Source organism: Pituophis catenifer, unplaced genomic scaffold (assembly GCF_029215685.1).
Source record: "Pituophis catenifer annectens isolate HBS135680 unplaced genomic scaffold, rPitCat1.0.hap2 SCAF_13, whole genome shotgun sequence".
NCBI lineage: Eukaryota > Metazoa > Chordata > Lepidosauria > Squamata > Colubridae > Pituophis > Pituophis catenifer.
This window is the reverse complement of record NW_027256893.1, coordinates 1,314,061-1,334,274: the sequence shown is the minus strand read 5'-3', so window position 1 is coordinate 1,334,274 and position 20,214 is coordinate 1,314,061. Positions and strand designations below refer to the sequence as shown.

The window sequence follows — 20,214 nt, the reverse complement described above, 5'->3', positions numbered from 1 at the left end:
AGATTTTGCAATATCCTTCCCCCAGGAGTGGGTAGGGATTGGGGATTTGTAGTATCCTTCCCCTGCCACACCCACCAAGCCACGCCCACAGAACCGGTAGTAAAAAAAATTGGTTTTCACCACCATCTACAAGAACCAGTTTGGTGTAGCGGTTGAGGCTGTGAGTTCGAGTCACACAAAGAACACAAAGGCACAAAGCCAGTTGGGTGCCCCTGGGCCAGCCCCAGGAAGGAGGCAGTGGCAAACCTGAAGAACCTTGTAAGGGAAACTCCAGGCAGGCACCAGGCCAGCACAAAATGAACAACAAACAAAAGCCCAAAGTGCTTTAGACTTCTGTGACGTTTGTCCTTTATAAAATAGCCTGGCAGGAATCTTTGTTAAACAGCCATCCTGTATCACAGTGTTCCTTCATAAGGGAATTGCTCAACTATAGCAAGTTTTGCTTGTTCTTTTTGAAAATTAATTCAGTTCTGTAATATTGTTCTTTTTTAAACTAATTATTAAACCAAACTTGTGCAGTATGCTCAAGTTTATATAAATCTGCTATGACATTCAGAGTTTATTCTTACCTGCCTTTGACGTAACAGGCACCCAAATATTGCACTAAAATAGCCAATAACGACATGTATTTTCGGCATTCTGTAGCAGGGAGGAAAGCAAGATGCCAAGCCGATTCTTTACCAGCAGAACCTGCTATGACTGATAGTTTATCTGTAATATTTCTTCTTAGGCTACCTTGAAGTAAGAAGCTTAACTGGGCTGCAGTCTTCTACATAGCTGCTATTGTGCCCTGGTGGGGAAACCAATCTAAGGTCATGGTATTTTCACAAGCAATTCTATACACACTTGCAAAATGCCAGATGGTAGCTGATTGGATACCACAATGTCCTTGTAACCCCGGCATCTTTGTCTCTGGGGTCTTTGGTGCTCTATGAGCTGGGTTGTTTGCCTGCAGACCTTTCAGAACCTAGCCAAGTAGCATCTTCAGTGGAAGGGTGTGTAGGGTTTGCTCCTGTTTATGTAAGTTTGCCAACTGCCAGTGTTGGTGAGGATATGGTTTTCTACTTGGTAGTTAAATGATTGGGATACTGTTTTCTACTTGATTGTGGCTTGGTGTGAATCCTTGCTTACCTGGGTCTAGGCTGCTTGAGAGGAAGTGTTCTGGGTTTGTTTCCTTTTTGGCTTTTTTATTGCCTCTTTTGAAGGAGTAAAAATGTAGTGTGTGTGTGTGTGTGTCTATTGTGATTGATTTGTCTCAGTGTCAAGCTTCCAGGTATTCCCTAGCATTTTTTTGGATTTAGCTTGGTCTAGGCTGCTGACACTTTCCCAGCTGAAACTATGGTTGAGTCCGTCTGTGTGTGGTGAGATTAAGGACTTCTCATCCTGACCTCTAGTTGGTGTTCATGGATGGCTCTGCCAGTCTTCTGCTTGTCTGTCCTACGTAGTGGCTGTTGCAGTCCTTACATGGCAGGTTGTAGATGACTCAGCCACGGGTCATGGGGTGACAGGGAGCCCAAGAAAAATTATTGGATTTGGATTGCTTCCTGGTATATTATGATTTATCAATCCTTTTATCTTATGATTGAATTTTATGATTTATGATCTGTGACTTATCATTTTGTTGTTTGTATGTACACTGAGAGCTTATGCACCGGAGAAAAATTCCTTGTGTGTCCAATCACACTTGACCAATAAAGAATTCTATTCTATTCTAGGATGCTTTGAGTCTTTGTAACAGACAAGCATGCTATGAATAACTAATGCCCAGGATAAAGGCTAAAAAGAGCCTTCATGGGAAAAAGCAATCAAAGTCTAAATGTATGTGATAACTCCTTAATCTTCTCACACATGGACAGACTCAACCATAGTTTCAACTGGGAAACTGTCAGCATCCTAGACCAAGCTACATACAGTGCTGGGCAAGAACCAGAGAGCCATGGAGATTCTCCGTCATCCAGGTCATGGTTGTCCCAAAAGTGCTGAACAACTGAACAACTGGTTTTGCTTTGAAGATGTTTCACTTCTCATCCAAGAAGCTCCTGTCTCTTGAAAAAGCACCTTTGGGACAGAGAGGAGTGGATTTTTCCCCACTGGTGGGCTTCCCAGGAGCTTTTGACCCTATAAGAATCAGCCAGGCTGGCTGGAGGCACTTCTCAGTCATTTGGTCCCATCAAGAGTCCTCAGTGGTCGACTGGAAGCGTTGCGATGAGACAGTCAGGGAATTAGCGGGCTCTGATGAGCGCCGCGAAAACCCAGACTGACGAACTGCTGCCGAGGGGTCTTTGGACCAGAACGGGAAGAAGGAGAGGCACCTCAGAAGACCAAGAGGAAGTGGCAAATTCCTCGAAAGTCAGAGGAATCTTTTTCCGATTTGGCGGCGGAGGCGGCAGCCATTGCGGCTATCAAGAAGCTGGGGCAACCGGACTAAGTATTGAGCAGGAGCGGTGAATACAACGAAGTTTTTGAAGCCGGGTGAGTGACAGCCAACCCACAGGTGAAATAATAATAACAACAACAAAATTATTTTAAAACCTGAAACCCCCAGCGTAAAACTAGCAGCTAATGGGCATGGGGGAAGAAAAGAGGATGTAAGCGGAATTTAAAGGGACAAAAACCCGAAAAGAAAATTGATTTTTGAATAAAATTAACTGGAAAATTTTAAGAATTAGAAGAAATAACTCCAAAATTGACTAAAGGATTGGAAAGAAAATAAACAGATCCTTTCTTGTTGAAGACTAAGAAAAATAAAAGACAATTGGGTATTACGCCCTGTAACACAGGTGCTCTATACCTAAAGATAAAATAAAGGAGAAAAAAGGGGGGGGAAGTATTGTTTAATTTGGACTGGACTATAAAACTGATTTGGTATTTTTAAAGTTAAAAAGAAGAAAAAAGAAGTTAGATTGTTAACAAAGATTGATACAAAATGGTCACTGTTAAACAATTAAGAGAATTGTGGATTCTAGAGAGACACCTTCAGGAGAAAAAAGAGCATTGCAATTTGGACTCTGTTGGAAAACTTTGAACTATATCAGTCATAATAGTTGTGAACTTTCGGGGAGGCTTGCTTTGTCTGCAAGTGGCTTGACTTTGGAAAAAAAAGAAAAACAACAGAACTTTTAAATCTGGAACAATACTAATACAGAAAGAATAAAATGACGCAGGAAATTAGAAAAATGATGGAAATGATGTACTCGTGGAAAGTGGAAATAAGAGGATTACGATGCTACATGGAGAATTGAAACTTGAGGATTCAAAAACTAAGAGAGAGCATGTTCAAGCTGATAAGGAAACAAAGACGGAGAAGCAAGACACAGAGACTGAAAACAAAGAAGAAGATAAAGACAATGAGATTAATTTTGAAAAATTAATTGAATATATGGATAGTAATAATAAAAAGGAGGTTTTTAGAGATTATATTGGGATTAACAATGAAAAAAACAAAGGGCAGAAAGAGACAAAGAAGGAGAGAAGGGTGGAATAGAAAGAATAGAAAGAACACAAAAAACTTAAAAGATTACACTGAGATTAACAGTGAAAAGAAAAAAAAGAGCAAAATAGGCAAAATAGAAGAGTCCAGATTTGTGAAACACAGAATAACTACACTGGGATAAACAGTGGGATAAACAATGGGGATATAAGAAAAGGAGAAAAGAGATGGGAAACAATGGGAAATTTAGGGCAAAAGAGGACAGCTCAAGATTTCAAAGTACAAAAGAAAAAAGGGAAAGAAAAAAGTAAAAATAAAAATGGGGAGAAAAAGAAATGAAAGAGAAAGATGCTATATGTATTTAGAATTGAAATATGAATTGTAGTAAAAAAATGGGAAACATTGTAAAAATGAAATGAATAATAATTGGAATATTTATATTGTATCTTTGAAATTTAGATGATAAGCTTTGGGGTTTTTTTACTTTTTTTCAAGAAATATGAATAAGTTTAAATTGTAGCAATTGAAATATCTTTAATGGTATATGGTGGAAAGTAGAAAGGATTAAGTTGTGGCTTGGATAACAGCTAGAATATTTTTAAAGTTGACTAGGGAAGCTGTAACAGTTGAAATATTTTTAATTCTTTAATTCTATAATGTGATGAAAGTAGAAATGATTAATTGTAATAATTGAAATACTTCCAATTGTATATTATGTTGAAAGCAGAAATGGCTATAATTAATTGATTTTTAAGGAATTGGATTGCCTGGAAATAACTGGAATATTCATGTTCATATTGATGTGTGTGTGTGTGTGTGTGTATGCATATATATATATACGCACACACACACACACATACAAGTCTTGGCGTATTTGGGTCTTTTCCCATGTAAGATTGAGAGTATTTTGGTGACGTTTCGACAAGGTCCCACTTGTCATCTTCAGGCTGGTGCCTTCGGCTTCGTGCCTGTGCACTTTTTTTTTCTTTTGCTTGCACAGGCACGAAACCGAAGGCACCAGCCTGAAGATGACAAGTGGGACCTTGTCGAAACGTCACCAAAATACTCTCAATCTTACACGGGAAAAGACCCAAATACGCCAAGACTTGCATACCTCTACCCGTGAAAATCTACGAAAACATATATATATATATATATATATATGATAATTATATAACTAACTGATTTATACTAAAATGTTGGATTTGTATTATCAAACGAAATGTATGTTATAAAATAAGCGGATTTATTATTATAAGAATTAAACAACTGTAACATTACATAACTAACCAATGTGAAGATAGATATACAAATAGATGACAATGGGAAGGGGTATAATATAGATAGAAGGGAAAAACTGAATTTGATTAAGATTAGAGATGAGAATGAAGGGTAATATTGGTTCTTAAAAATAGATGAGAAATGAATATGGCAAAAAGGAAATATAGAAATTGTAAATTTAATTGAAACGACTAAATACTGTTTAAATTTGTGAACCGGGAAAATACTCTGTTCAAAGAAAATACGTTGTATGTTTGTATGTGTGTTTGTCTAAAAAATAAAAAAAACTTGGAAAAAAAAGAGTCCTCAGTGGTGCATCCAACCCCAGGGTCCACATCAATCCTGGGATTTAAGCATCAGATGAATATGGCAGATCTCCCCAGAGCCCAGGATGCCTGAAAGTATGAGCAGCTGATGGCCAAGGGAAGACAGATATTCCCCAGGTTTCAGCCTTCCTGTGGAGCAACAGACATGGCTTCAAATGAACCCACCCAGCTTGAGATAGCCCCCTTCCCACAATCAAAACCTCCCACCAGAAGAAACCCATGGGACAATTCAGTCAAAAGGTTGACTGGTAGAGAACAGGCTAACGACATATTTCCATTGTTGGATCTCCCTGTATTAGTTTTCCCTCCCAATGCAGCTGTCCTCCAAAGGACAATTTATCATCAGAATGAGTGGCTTTCAATACAGCAGACACTGCAGTGAGTTCAAAGCTTCTTCACTCAGCTGCCAAACAAAACACATTTAGAACAGGGAGGCCTTTTGCTCTTCTTCTGTTCTCAGAGAAACCACAAAAGGCCTCTAGTCTGCGGCTCCCCCCACAAGGGAAAGTATAGTCAGAAAAGCCCTCCGCAGCTTGAGATGGAAGATTTCCCTTGAAAGGCTCCTCTGGGGTTGCAGGTGGGAAAGACAGAGACCCCTGAAGCTACCTGGCTCTGGCAGATCCAGTGAAGGCCTAGGGAGGTGAATGGTAGCCTGGGTTCCCCACCCCCCTTGTGGATGTGTGGCTTGCCTGCAGAGCGAGGGCCGAGGTGCCTGCACAGCCAGGCTCAGTGGTACCAACCCGAGTAAAATCCTCAGCTTTTTCTTGACAAGGAGCCACAAGTTGCTTTGGGATCCAGAGTGATCATTTTATTGGGTTGGACTTGCTTTCCCTTCGATCCCATCAGTGCACGTGACACAGAACTCCAAGAGCTCAGTCCCTTCCCCTTCCCCTGCCCCCATCCATTCCTTGCCAGCAAGAAAAGAGGATAAATACAGAGAGGGAGAGCTGCTTTTCCCCAGAAGCCTCTGGGAGAGGATGAGAGTTTGGGCACAGGTCACAGGATGGGGGGCCAGGCAGGAGAGGGGAGAAACACAGAGCCTCGGGGGATTGAGCGGGGGGAAATAAGTGCCCTCTTCTGCCCTCTCTGCCCAGCCAGGAACTTCCGAGCTCCTCTTCCAGCCTGCAGGCAAAGGAGGGCAACCCAACAGCTTGGTTCATGCTGGGAAGAAGGTATGTTGGCCACCTAGGGCCAACCCAGGCTAGGTGATAAACCTTAAAATATGCTAAAATACCTCAGTTGCTATAAAAAGCTGCCCGTCTCCTAGGGTTCAGAGAGCCACACGCTCCTTGGCAGCCAGGACAGAGAGTTCGGGATGGAGGAAGCGGCAGCAACAGAGGCCTGGCCGAAGGGCTTATCGTCCTCCACAGACTGGGGGCAGGAAGGAAGGCAGGAACCAACCAAGCCTAACGGCAAATCCAGATGTAGGGACCTAGCAATGAACACCTGCCTGCCCTGCTCACACCTGCACTGCACAAAGGTCCCCAATCTGACTCTGCCACGCTTACACTTTTCCCCCAGCCTGGTCCTGGTCCAGGAGTGAGCTGGACTTCGAAGTGGTGACCACAGCAGCGCATGCTCCCAAAATTGAAGCTGGGGGAGTGAGAGAGAGTGGGCCCAGAAAGGGAGGAAGCCCACTGCTCTGCCAGGGTGGAGAGTGAGCAACCAGAAAGAAAAAGGATCAAGGCCCACCAGAGCTGCCAGCTCATCAACAGCTGCTGATGGAGACGCTGGGTGGGCGCATGACCTCCCCTGGCCTGGAGGCACCACAAGGGGGAGATGGCCAAGGCCACTTCCAAGCAGGTGGCTCTGCCAGGAAAAATCAAGCCCACCACCTGCTTGGTATAAATAACCCCCCAGGTGTAGTAGGCCGATTACCTTAAGTTAAACCCTAGTTTACCCTGGAGAGGCATGGAGAGATCCTGCATCTCCTAGAAAGACTTCTCCAAGACCTCCAGGGTCAGTGGACATCCCAAGTTCACTTTCGACTCTGAGGAGCGCAGCCTTGGCTTCCTTCTCATTTCCAAGTTCTCCAAAGCTTCCAGCTGCACCAGAGCAGGCTTAAGACTTCCTCCATCACTGACCAGGAAGAGGGTTTGTGTGAGAAGTTGTGAGTGCAGTGGGACATAAGGGGAAACACCCCGGCCAAAGGTGCCGTGTGGATTCTGGGAGCTGCTTGGTTCTCACACAGGAAGCCCCTCCCAAGGGAGGATATAGACAGCAAAGCACGGACCTTGGCAACTGGACACTGCCGCTACCCTGCTCTCCCCTGGAGGTCTTTCTCAGCTCTCCTTGCTCTTCTCTCTTGCATGCCTAGATGACGTGGCAACAGTTGAACTGCCCCAAGGACAGCAGGCTCTCTCTGGAGCTGGGCTGCATCCGGAAGGCCAGGGCCTTTTCGCAGAGCGGGAACTGCAGGAGCCGATCCTTCAGGTTAGCGTTCTTGCCTTTCGCCGGGTCCAGCTTGATGATGCTGTCCGCGAGGCTGTCATGGCCGCTGCCATGGCTCTGGCCATCACAGCAGGCTTTGGCCCCATGGGGCGGCCCCAGCTCTTGGCCCTTGCCCTCTGCTCCTGGCACCAGGTCGGCTCCAGTGGTTCCTGGGGCACAGCCACCCTGCAGAAGAGCTGTGCTGCTCTGGGGCTGGGGGCTCTGCCCCCCAACCTCCAAGAGTTCCTCCTGTACAGGATCTCCTTCTCTCGATGGAAGGAGGTCACTCTGGTCTTCTTCCTCTGCCAGAAGGGGCTCAATTTGGCCAGGCTTTCCCTCTGGTCTGACAGGGCCCCCTCCCTGGCTGCCTAGCGGGGTGGCTTCCCCTGGGGGTTCATCAGGCCTCCTCCTCCCTTGCAAGCTGAGGCTGCTGCCAGGCTCCTCCATCTGTGGGTCTCGGCCTGTCCCTAACTGGCTGCTCGGGGATGCTTGCTCCGGTGGAGCTGCTGGAGCCATCCCAGGCCCTTGTTCCGGGCAGGAGGACTTGGCGTGTGCAGGGAGGAGGCTCTTCCCTGCTTTGTAGTGGGCCGCAAGGGCCCGGCAGAAGAGCAGGGACGATGCAGTGCTCTGGAAGCGGCTCATCTGCTCTTGGTTCAAGGAGGAGGTCCGCCTTCGAGAGAGGCCCGGCTTCCCTTCTGTCTCCTCCTCTTCCTCCTCTTCCTCCTCCGAAATCTGCTGCAAGGCGAGGGTGCTCTTGGCGATGCCCGTCTCCATGAGGGAGGGCTGGATGAGGGCCCCCAGAGGCTGCCCGCATCCACGGAAGCTGGAAGAGGACCTGCCCTCGCCTGAGGATGAGCGGCAAAGGAGAGGCTTCCCGGCGTACTCCGCAGCGACAGTCTCCAGAGTGCCCTTGGTGGCTGGGGGCAGCTTTGTGGGCAGAGAGGGACAGGACTCGCCTGCTGGGCTCCTGAGGAAGAAGAAGGAGCAAAGAGAGGAGGTGAACAGCTGCAAATCCCCCCGGCTGAGACCAACGCTCGAAGGGCCGAGGGGGGCTTGCCTGCTCTGGAGCTGCTCAGCCAGGGTCTGCTTCTCCTGCTTCTCACGCAGAATCCGTTCGGCCAGCAGAAAGTAGGTGGCAGTGACGTGATTGTAGCGCTTGGCCTCCAGGGCTCTGCAAGGAGATGTCAAGTGGAAAGAGTCAGGCATGGACACAGGAAGAGACTTCCGAGGCTCTGCTCACTTTCAGGGCTGCCCAGGAACTGACTGATTGCCCTCCGGTCTAGACTGTAAACTCAATCGGCTGTGTACCAGAATGCCCTGTTTCTACATACAGCTTGGTACATAAAGTCCAGCTGCCTTAATTATGGATTTCTCCTTGGACTTGAAGCACATCTGGAACACCAGCCTCACCTTGAGTACAGGTGTGTGGCTTGATGACAGATAACTGGAGGGCATGGGGGAGACTGAACATCTTCACTTATTCTGTGGCTCTGCCAACTTATTCACTGTTGGATTCTATTCAGGAACCTGACACTTTGGGACTGGTTCTCCTGTTTCAGGCCACAGTTATGGGATCCCAGGTTTGGGCAAGCTGTGTGCCATGTTTTAAGCCAGGAATGGAGAACCCACAGCTGTCCGGAAGCTGCTGAGCTGAAATCCGCAGCATGCCATACCAGGTTGGGCTCCTGGCTCCTACAGTGCACCAACATCTTACATGGCTGTAGATTCACTTTTTCCTCTACTGGCTAATGGGAATGTAAACCAGGTAGTCCTTGCTTAACAACAATAACGGGGACTGGAATTTTGATCACCAAGCAATGTAGTTGTAAAGCATGATGTCATGTGCCCATATTGCTTAAGCAATGGCAATCCTGCAGTCTCTGTTGCTGCTGTTAAGCAAGGATCATGGCTGGTATGAATGTGTGTTGTCACCAGGGTGGGGGGTTATTATTTTTATTGTTTATTATTTTTATATATTTTATATTGTGTTTTTAAGCCACCTTGAGTGACCATGTGCGAGTAGGCAGCAATATAAATTTTCTAAATAAATAAAAATCATGGGTTGTTAAGTGAGAGCCTCATGTGACCACTGAGGATTTGCAACTTCCAGCCAACTTTCCACAAGCAAAGTCATTGGGGAAGCCTGTGTGGAGTTACAAGTCATGGTGGCTTGCAAGCATGCTGGAGGTTGAGTGAATACTGTGGAGTGAGGCGGGGTGATAACGGTGGCAAATGCATGCAGTCTGAGGAGAGGTTCCACTGCAAAAGTATGTGCATGAATTCTCCAGGATCTTGCACTCTGTGGCACGGCTCCTCAGGGGAAAAAGCAGTGGAAGCAACTTGCAAGTTTCTCTGCCAGCTTCCCCATTGATTTTGTTTGTGGGAAGCTGGCAGAGGATGTCACAAATGGCAATCATATGAATGCAGGGATGCTGGGACAGCTAGAATTTCTAGGACTGCTCTTAAGTGCCACTTGTTCAGCACCATTGTAACTTCAAATGGTCTTTGAATGAGTGGTCATTAATCAAGGATTACCTTTGTCTCGATTTATGTCCATTTCAAAACTATGATGGACGTTTCACAGTTCATGGGCATTGTCAGAAGCACCTTCGAGCATTAAGGAAGTCCCAAAATATCTACCTGATCATTTCAGCTAGTGAAGCTCTGTCCCAACCAACTGAAGGTCAGCTCAAATTCCTGTCCGGTGGCCGTGATACCTGTGCCCAAATCACATTCCCCTTGCACAACCTTCCTTAATCAACCAGAGTAATTTGTGCCAACGCCCACCCCGGGACCCTCACTCACTCCTGGATGGTTTCTCGGTCTGCAATGTGGCCACACATCATGGTCTGGATGATGATCTCATGCTCCTCCTCCAAAACCCTCCGGTGTGATGTCAGCGGCAGAAGAGAATGGCTGGCTGGGGAGGGGTCCACCCCCTGGAGCCATGCGTGGTTTTCAATGAGCTCCAAGGAGGCCCTTTGCTTGGGGTCCCGCTGCAGCATCTGGACAATAAGGCTGTGCAAAGAAGAGCGAGAGTGACTCAGCCTCTGCCCCCCAAGGCCCTGCTCCCTCCCTCCTAATCCACGTCTCCGAGGTGAAATGGGACCTTGGAAAGGCATCACGGTGCCGAATGGGGAGAGCCTGCTCCTTATTCCTGGGCCACCGATGTTTCTTTGCTCAGCAGAAAGCCTGCATGGCTCGAAAGTCTCCCAGGGAAGGCAGAAGAGCCCCCGGCAGAGCACTCAGCCAGGCGATCTGTTCCCCTCAACCATCGAGCAGTTAGACCAGAACAATAATCCAAACAGGCCTTGTGCGCCCAAACCCCAGAGACTCTGCGGCTGAGCTTTCACCTCGTGAGTTCTGCTCCAAATTGAGAGGGCCTCCCTCCCACGGAGAAAGAGGGGTCTGAGGGGAGGACAGAGATAGATAAGGCACTATATTCCCAGACAATCCTTCCCTTCAAGTGCTCAAGGATGAAAACAAAGGGTGCCAACTGCATCCTTTTCTACATCGAGGGGCCCTTTGGGCACACTAGCCACTTCACGGCTTGACTACTGCTATGTAAGGTCTGTCCTTGAAGACCACCTGGAAGCTTCAACGGGTCCAGAATGCAGCAGCACAGGCTTGCCTCAGTATTGTTATTTATTTATGTCCTTACTTATTGGATATGTGCCACAAACCTCATCTAGACCTATGCCTACATAACACCTTTTCTGTGAAACTGCACCATTGGTGAGTTTGCTTCTAGGCGCAATTTGAGATGCTAGTCATTACCCACAAAGCCCTACCTGGCAAAGGGCCTGGTTACTGCCCATCTCCCATAGTATCTTCCCGGATGACTTGAGCCTGCAGAGTGGGCACATGTCAGGTTCCTTCGTATCACCTCTTGGGACTCTGGGAATGTCCCTTCTCTGTCGCAGTGCCTGCCCTCCATGATGAGTCCTGCCGCCTGTGATCCAGATGGCCCCTGTCTGCTCTAGTTACGAGGAACCACGAAGACCCACCTCTTCCCCAAGTCCCCCGGCCTCATCCCATTTGGTCTGCCATGCTTGCCATCTTTTTTTCCTGCCTTTTAATGGGGTTTATTGTAACTTCTTTGATTGTTGTGAATCACCCAAAGCGGTTGGGAGACATAGAAATGTGACAATAAATAAATGGCACCGTCTGGGGGTTTCCTGCTGACACTTGCCCACACGCCTCTATGCTATGAACACAATAGGCAGGGAGGTTAAGGTTGCTTCCTAAGGAACAAGGCAGTGACAAAGAGGGAGGAAATGAGGGGCCGCCTACTCTGCACACAGGAGGGAGATGCCCGATGGTATCACATAGCGACAGTCCAGGATCATGGTCAGAGTCTCGCTGTCGTTGGCCTCCTGGAAAGGGGGATGTCCACAGACCAGCATGTAAAGGATGACACCCAAGCTCCAGATATCTAAGAGAGAAGAAAAAGAGGAGAGTGGGCTGAATAGGAGCCCTCCCCGTGCTCTGGGCTCAGCCCTCCAAGACGCCTCTCTTCTTCCCCTTCACAGCTCCCTGCTGCAAAAGGAACCCGTTGCCCTAAGTAATCCAATCAAATCCACTTATTCCACTGACTTCCAATGCAAACTCTGTTCTGCAGGGAACTCAAGGCCGATGTCCTATTTGTATGCCAGTCAAATCCTCCAAACTACCAATATTATGAAGGGCTTAACAGCCTGGGATAGAAACATGGTATGAACTATTGAGGGGCTAAAGAAAGCCTTGAGATTAGGAACCTGTAACTCAGTAGCTGGGCACCTTTTTGAAATATCAAGAGAAGCAGATTTTATAAACCCTTCCTCATGGCAGAGAAAGCTAATGTGGAAAACAGATCAAAGGGAGTGAGAATTCCTAAAAAGAATTTAGGAATCATTTTCAGTTGTAAGAATGTAACAATGAGAGAAAATGGAAGAATGGGAAATCAAAATGTAAGGAGACAGATAGCTAAATCACCAAGAAAAAAAGATGTGCAATTGTCTAGAAACAGCATCAAGAAAACAAAGGGGTAGAATGAACTGAGATTGGCAAATCATACTAAAAATAACAAAGAGGTATTCTTTAGATACCTTCAAAAGAAGCAAGAATCCATATATCAGCTGTTCAGTGAAAAGACAAAATGCTAGCAAGTAATGGAAGCGGAGCTGCTCAAAAAAACAAACTCTATTTTGATTCGGTTTTCAGGATATTGTAAGAAGCAGCTGGAGGTCACGGCTGAAGCTTGAACTGACAAAAATACGGTCAGGAGATATTTCTTTCCTTTGAAAGAATTTAAATCTCCACGGCCACATAACTGTACATTGAAACAAAAGTCAATTGCAGAGGTGTAAGATGGGGATAATGAAAAAATGTATGGCTGGATTGCAAATGGAACACAGCCATTACTGTGATGTAGATTAAAAACAATGATATCATTTTGGGCTGCTGCATTAATATAATTTCCAAATCATAGTTAAGCATTTGTCCCTCTTGCTTTGGTTTTAGTCAGACTCACCTGAGTAAATAGAATAAATGGTACCTGGATGAACAATAGCAACTCTGAGAGGGATCTAGGAGACCTAGTGGACTCCTGATTACCTAAGTAGGAGCCAGCCGTGTGCTGCAACTGCCAAACAGGCAAATGCAGTCCTGGGCTGCATCAACAGAGCGGTAGCACCAAGATCACATGAGGTGTTAGTATTTCTTTACACTGCACTAGTGAGGCCATAGTTTTGGTCACCACAATGCAAAAAATGATATGAGACCCTAGAAAGAATGCAGAGAAGAGCAACAAAGATGATGAGGGATCTGGAGGCTAAATCGTATGATGAACGGTTGAGGGAGCTAGGTACGTCCAGCATATCAAAGAGAAGGATTAGGGTGATATGATAAAAATATTTGAGGAGCTGTCACAGAGAAGAGGGAGTCAATTTGTTCTCCAAAGCACCTGAAGGCAGGACAAGAAGTGACAGGTGAAAGATCATTAAAGAGAGATCCAACCTGGAAGTAAGGAGAAATTTCCTGGCTGTGGGAATGGAATCGCTTGTCTCCTGGAGGTGTGGGTATTTCAACACGGGAGGTTTTAAGAAGGGATTGGACTGCCATTTGTCTGAAATAGTATAGGGTCTCCTGCTTGAGCAGGGGGTTGGACTAGATGACCTCCAAGGTCTCTTCCAGCCCTGTGATTATAGAATGGTCTGGGATGCTGAGTTCAGCTTCAAGCACCCCACTCAAGAGTATCTAGCGAGTATATTCAGCAGAAGGGCCAGTTCTGTGTTTCAACATCTTCTCATGAAAAGAGCTGATTTTCCTAAGGCCCAACAACCAAAGACCCAGGAAGGTTTTGACACTGAAATGAAGTGGGGGAGACCCTCCAACCTGCAGAGAAGTTCCAGACCGGAGTCATGTGGTAGCTTCTCAATTTTGCTGAGCACATTGTAAGCCACCCTGAGTCTTCGGAGAAGGGCGGCATATAAATCAAATTTAAAAAAAAAAATTCAATAAGGAATCAAATGGATCCATCCATTTGACTGATCTGGGTGAGAATTCCAATTTGTTCCGATTTTAAACCAAAGCATACATCAGAAAATTTAGCAGAACCAGATACAGGGTGGCTAAAGATGATACTTTATAAGATTTTCTAGAATATCCATTTTAAAAAATGGGATTAACATGGGAAATTCCTACATAGATTTATCACCTTATCTAAAAAAGACAACAAATTATCTCTTCTTCCAATATCTGATTTCTTATTTATAAACAAATCCATAAAACATCATTTCAGTTCTGCTGGTTCATTAAAGATTACTAGAAATAACAACATATCTACATCAACTTGATCAAATAAACCAATGTTATATTCCTTCCTTCTGCTTCTAACAATCTTTAGTCCATTAAACTAATATTGTAGAACTTAATTTCTTTTCCCTTTATTTTTTGTCCCGTCTCACAAAATTCTTCAAAGCTTTAACAATCCTCTTTTTGTAACTCCAATGCAGGAAAATTATCCAGGTCACTTTCTCAGTTTATTTATATATCCATTTTAATTATTAAGTCATCAACCTGTTTCTTCTGTATGTCCAGCATAACATATTTTCCATGTCATATTAAAGGATATTTTTGAACAATGGATTCATAAATTAACTGTAATAGTGTCAACAGAGCCATCTGCTTCTATGGAGACACTGTATCTAAAAAATGTTATGGAAAAGGAACAGGTTCTGCCTGACAAGATTAAGACAGCATTGGAAGGGGATTTACAAACAACAGGCTACAAGAATGACATGGGAAAGGTCTGCCGAGGAATTGTGTTGGTTCCAGCTTGGGAAAAAGTCATCTAGAATAATATTTGTTCTCAGGCTAATCCCTCAACTATCCAGATTGATTGATCTGCTGCCAAATCCTTCAAGACTCCCAATATCTCACAGGGATAATATCCATGGTCAATTCTAACAACCCCCCCTCCCAATATGGGAACTAAACTAAGTAATGCAGCAGAATTTTTAGTGACAACCTCCCCCCCCCTCCCCAGATACTCCTTTTCACCATTGCCAGGAGCTTCTCAGCCAACGGGCCAGTCTCTACCCTGTCTAAAATAGGGATGGTGTGGATATTACGTGGTTTCCTTGCACCCGGGAGTTTTTAAAACCTCTGTGTGAAGTCTCTATTCTCCCATTTTTTCTCTGGATCTCTAGAGAAGAAAATCTGCTTGAATCTGCCAACAGATCCTGCGAGCAAGGGCTGATAAAAGGGATCACTGACATAAAGGTTATGAAGCATCTCCTAAATTGGAAAGGGAGGCATGAGGGGTGATGGGCCACCATAAAGGAGCTGGAGAAGGTGAAGTTATAAACTGATTTTAGCAATTAGAAAAGGGAGGACAAACTTCTAGTCATCTTAAAATGTTTAGAAAGGAAGGCTAGCTGTGCCCTGCTTCTCCCTATGTTTTTCCCACTGAACAGCTGCAACCCAAAGAAATTCCTGGATCCCATCAGGGCCCAGATGGATGCTGCACAACCCCCATTGCTGAGGCAGGGGCACCAGGGCTATCCCTCCCTCAAGCAGCCCTCCTGCACAGGGGTCAGAAGCAGCTGTAGGCCTTGGGAACGTCTCTGGCTGGCTCTCAATGTTGCTTGTGCTTCACAGAAGCCGAAAGAGAAAGTCTTACAAGCCAGCCCAGACAAGGGACTCCCACCCCCCAACTCCCCTCATCCCAGGAGATCCTCGCCGGCCCAAGGCCAAGACGGGCCCGGCAGCCCGGTCCACCCAGCGCCACCTCCCCCCCCCCGGGGCCTGGACATCCTGCCGGGGCCTCGGCTGGGCCTCCAGGCTTCGCGCTGCCTCTCCTCCTTGGCGCAGCGGGGCGGCTCTTACCCACGGCGGGGGCGTCGTACTCCTCGCCCAGCAGGATCTCGGGGGCCGAGTAGGCGAGGGAGCCGCAGCTGGTGGCCAGCATGGTGCCCGGCTGGAAGCAGCTGCTGAAGCCGAAGTCGGTGAGCTTGACCACCCCTTGCTGCTGGAAGAAGAGCACGTTCTCGGGCTTGAGGTCGCGGTGCACGACGTGCAGCCGGTGGCAGTAGGAGATGGCGTGCACCACCTGGGCGAAGTAGCCCTTGGCCCGCGCCTCGTCCAGCCCGCCCGGCCGCCGCGTCAGCAGGTCGAAGAGGTCCCCGCCGTCGCCCAGCTCCAGCACCAGGTAGAGCCGGGCCGGCGTCTCCAGCACCTGGTAGAGGCGCACCACGTTGGGGTGCTGCACCAGCTTCATGCAGCCCACCTCCCGCCGCAGCCGCGCCGCCGCCGCGCCGCCCAGCCGGCCCTTCTCGATCACCTTGACGGCCACGCGCTCGCCCGTGAAGACGTGCCGGGCCAGCCGCACCTCGGCGAAGTGGCCCCTGCCCAGCCGGCGGCCCAGGTCGTACAGCCCCGCCATCTGCCCCTCCATCGCCGCTTCGGCGCGGGCCTCCCGGCTGGGCAGCGCTACTCCGGCGGCCGGCGACTCGGGCTCGGGCGGCGGCGAGGCCGGAGCGGGCGGCGCTTCTCCCGGGGCAGGACGGAAGGCGGGCGCGGGATCGGCTCCGCCGGAAAATCTCCCCCGCGAGCGCGGAGCTGCTTCTCGTGACACGGAGCGCTCCCGGGCATTTAAAGAAACATTTGCCAACGTCTCTGAGCAAGGAGACCGAGGACTCGTTGCCTTCCAAACGGAGCCGTCCCCGGGGGAACTGGCTGAACCTGACCCGGCTCCTCTTTCAACGCGCCTAGACAAACTTTCCTCCCCCCTCCTTTTCTTAGTGGAGAAACCGTGGGGGCAACTTGGCCCGTATCTTTCCCTTCCTTTTACCTATTTTTGTACGTTTTAATAAGGTGCCCAAGCGGGGTCCCAGCCACCATCTCCTCGGGTCCTGAGACCCACCGGGCTCTCCTCCTGCAGTCTAGAGAAGTCAGCCTGAAGACTGTCAAGCGTGGCGCCACAACCCTCCCGACGCTTTAGTGACTTGAACAAAAATGCAGGAGTGATACTCACAAAATCTTCAGGTTATAAAAAATGGAAAGAGCTAATTCCCTAGAAGAAATACAATTCTGAATGATCAAGATTGGATGGAGAAATGGGCTGAAAACCCCACAGAATGAAATGTAATACAGTGCAAATCACCTCACTCAACAAACAAATGTCAAATACACTGTGGGCAATATCTGGCTCCCTAATGGTATTTGGGGAAAATATGCTAGTTGATGGTAAATTGAAGCGAGTTGTGGTTGTAAAAAAAGGAAGGATGCAGTTTTAGGCTGCCTCAACAGAAGTATAAACTCCAAAATCACCAGACGTCTTTCACTAAAAGGACTCACCTTATCTCTAGTGAATCAATTTGGAAAACTTTAAGAAGCATTCAAGGAGTTGGAATACTAGGTTTATTAAAAAGCAAAAAGAGATCTGGAGACTTGAAATTATATTTGGTAATGAGAGGTGGAAGGAATTGGGAATATTTTCCTTGCAGACTGGGAGGGGTATGATAACTCTTTTCAGATACCCACAAAAAATTCATGTAATTGAGGTCCATCTCATTTCAGGGTAGAGGCATAGCTGAGTAGATTTAAGATACAGTGAGGCAGCTTCCAACACATCCATTTTTTATATGTTTTCGTCTCCAGTCCCCTAATCATTTTTGTTGCTCTTCTCTGCATACTTTCTAGAGTCTCAACAACTTTTTCACACTGTGGTGATCAAACTGGATGCAGTATTCCAAGTGTGGTCTTATCAACACATTATAAAGTGGTATTAATACTTCATGTGATCTTGATTCTATCCCTCTGTTAATGCAGCCTAAAAATATTGGCTTTTTTGGCAGCTGCAGCACACGGCTGGCTCATATTTAAGTGATTGTCCACTAGGACTCCAAGATCCCTCTCACAATTACTACTGTTGAGCCAGGTTCCATCTATACTATACCTGTGCGTTTGGTTTTTCTTGCCTAAATGTAGAATCTTACTGTTTTCCCCATTGAATTTCATTTTGTTAGATAGCATCCAGTGTTCAAGTTCTCATCCAAGAAGCTTCTTCAGCTCTGACTGGATGATGAAGAATGGATGGTTTTATATTCCTTGCAAACAGCTGGTCATTTGCATTATTTTAGAGAGTTGTTTATTTATTTATTTATTTGTTTGTTTGTTTAAATTTCTATACCGCCCTTCTCCAAATAGGACTCAGGGCGGTGCACAGCCTAAGTAAAAACAAAGCATACAAAATTTAAAAAACAGTATTAAAATAATTAGATATTCTGGCCGTAAATTAAAACAACCCAATTTAAAACCAATTTAAAATTTAGCTCAAGCCAGCCCAGCTAGTTGAAATAAATAAGTTTTCAGGGCCCGACGAAAAATCCGGAGGTCTGTTATTATACGTAACTCTGGGGGAAGGTTATTCCAGAGGGTGGGCGCCGTCACAGAGAAGGCTCTCCCCCTGGGGGTCGCCAGCCGACATTGTCTGGCGGACGGCACCCTGAGGAGGCCCACTCTGTGCGAGCGTACTGGCCGGTGGGAGGCTATTGGTGGCAGTAGGCGGTCTCGTAAGTACCCCGGCCCTAAGCCATGGAGCGCTTTAAAGGTGGTCACCAACACCTTGAAGCGCACCCGGAAGACCACCGGGAGCCAGTGCAGCTCGCGCAGGAGAGGTGTCACATGGGAGCGCCTCGTCGCCCCCATAATCCCCCGCGCGGCCGCATTCTGGACCAGCTGGAGCCTCCGGGTGCACCCCAGGGGGAGCCCCATGTAGAGAGCGTTACAGTAGTCCAGGCGGGAAGTGACTAGTGCCTGAGTGACTGTGCGTAGAGAGTCCCGATCTAGAAAGGGGCGCAACTGGCGTATCAGGCGAACCTGATAAAAAGCCCCCCTGGCCACGGCCGTCAAATGGTCTTCTAGAGACAGCCGTGCGTCCAGGAGGACGCCCAAGTTGCGAGCCCTCTCCGTGGGGGCGAGTGATTCGCCCCCAATAGCCAGCGATGGCGTCAGCTGGCTATATCGGGACGCTGGAAGCCACAGCCACTCGGTCTTGGAGGGGTTGAGTTGGAGCCTGTTTCTCCCCATCCAGGCCCGCACGGCCTCCAGGCACTGGGACATCACTTCAAGGGCATCGTTGGGGTGGCCTGGGGTGGAGATGTACAGCTGGGTGTCATCAGCGTACTGATGGAACTCCACCCCGAAGCCACGGATGATCTCACCCAGCGGCTTTACATAAATGTTGAACAGAAGGGGCGAGAGGACCGACCCTTGTGGCACCCCACAAGCAAGGTGCCTCGGGGTCGACCGCTGCCCCCCCATCAACACAGATTGCGACCGGTCAGAGAGGTAGGAGGAGAACCACCGCAGAACGGTGCCCCCCACCCCCAACCCCGCCAACTGGTGCAACATGATACCATGGTCGATGGTATCAAAAGCCGCTGAGAGGTCTAACAGGACCAGGATAGAGGAGCAACCCCTATCCCGAGCCCTCCAGAGATCATCCACCAACGCGACCAATGCCGTTTCCGTGCTGTGCCCAGGTCGGAAGCCGGACTGGAGCGGGTCTAGATAGACAGTTTCATCCAGGTACCGGGGAAGCTGTTGTGCTACCACACTCTCAACAACCTTCGCAACAAAGCGAAGGTTGGAGACTGGACGATAGTTAGCCAAAACAGCTGGATCCAGAGAGGGCTTCTTGAGGAGGGGCCTCACAACCGCTTCTTTCAAAGCGGCCGGCAGGACCCCCTCACTCAAAGAAGCGTTAACAATCTTCTGGAGCCAGCCTCGTGTCACCTCCCGGGAAGCCAGTACCAACCAGGAGGGACACGGGTCCAATAAACATGTGGTCGCGTTCAGCCGTCCCAGGACCCTGTCCATGTCCTCGGGAGCTACAGGATCGAACTCCCCCCAGATAACACTCTCAAGACCTGCCTCAGTCATCCCGTCCGGACATACCCAGTCAGAGGCCAGCCCTTCCCGAATCTGAGCGATTTTGTCATACAGATACTGCACAAAGTCCTCAGCTCGGCCCTGCAAGGGGTCATCCCGCGCTTCCAGATGGAGGAGGGAGCGGGTCACCCTAAACAGGGCGGCCGGGCAATTATCTGATGACGCGATAAGAGCGGCAAAATAGCTAGATTTTGCCGCTTTTATTGCCACTAGGTAGGTCTTAATATGAGACCTCACCAGTGTTCGGTCGGATTCGGAGCGGCTGGTCCTCCAACTACTCTCCAGGCGTCTTTTCCGGCGCTTCATCTC

General features: G+C 47.8%; 1 protein-coding gene across 1 annotated transcript; it reads right to left on the bottom strand.

Moving 5' to 3' along the window:
- Positions 1-4,737: 4,737 nt before the first annotated feature.
- Positions 4,738-16,528, bottom strand: LOC139323471 (SNF-related serine/threonine-protein kinase-like). Its single transcript, XM_070952849.1, has 5 exons — positions 15,838-16,528; positions 11,761-11,902; positions 10,273-10,485; positions 8,525-8,638; positions 4,738-8,434 (listed from the first exon to the last, which is right to left on the bottom strand). Exons 1-5 carry the CDS (start codon positions 16,403-16,405, stop codon positions 7,351-7,353), a joined length of 2,121 nt encoding a protein of 706 aa, XP_070808950.1. The 5' UTR covers positions 16,406-16,528; the 3' UTR covers positions 4,738-7,350.
- Positions 16,529-20,214: the final 3,686 nt, after the last annotated feature.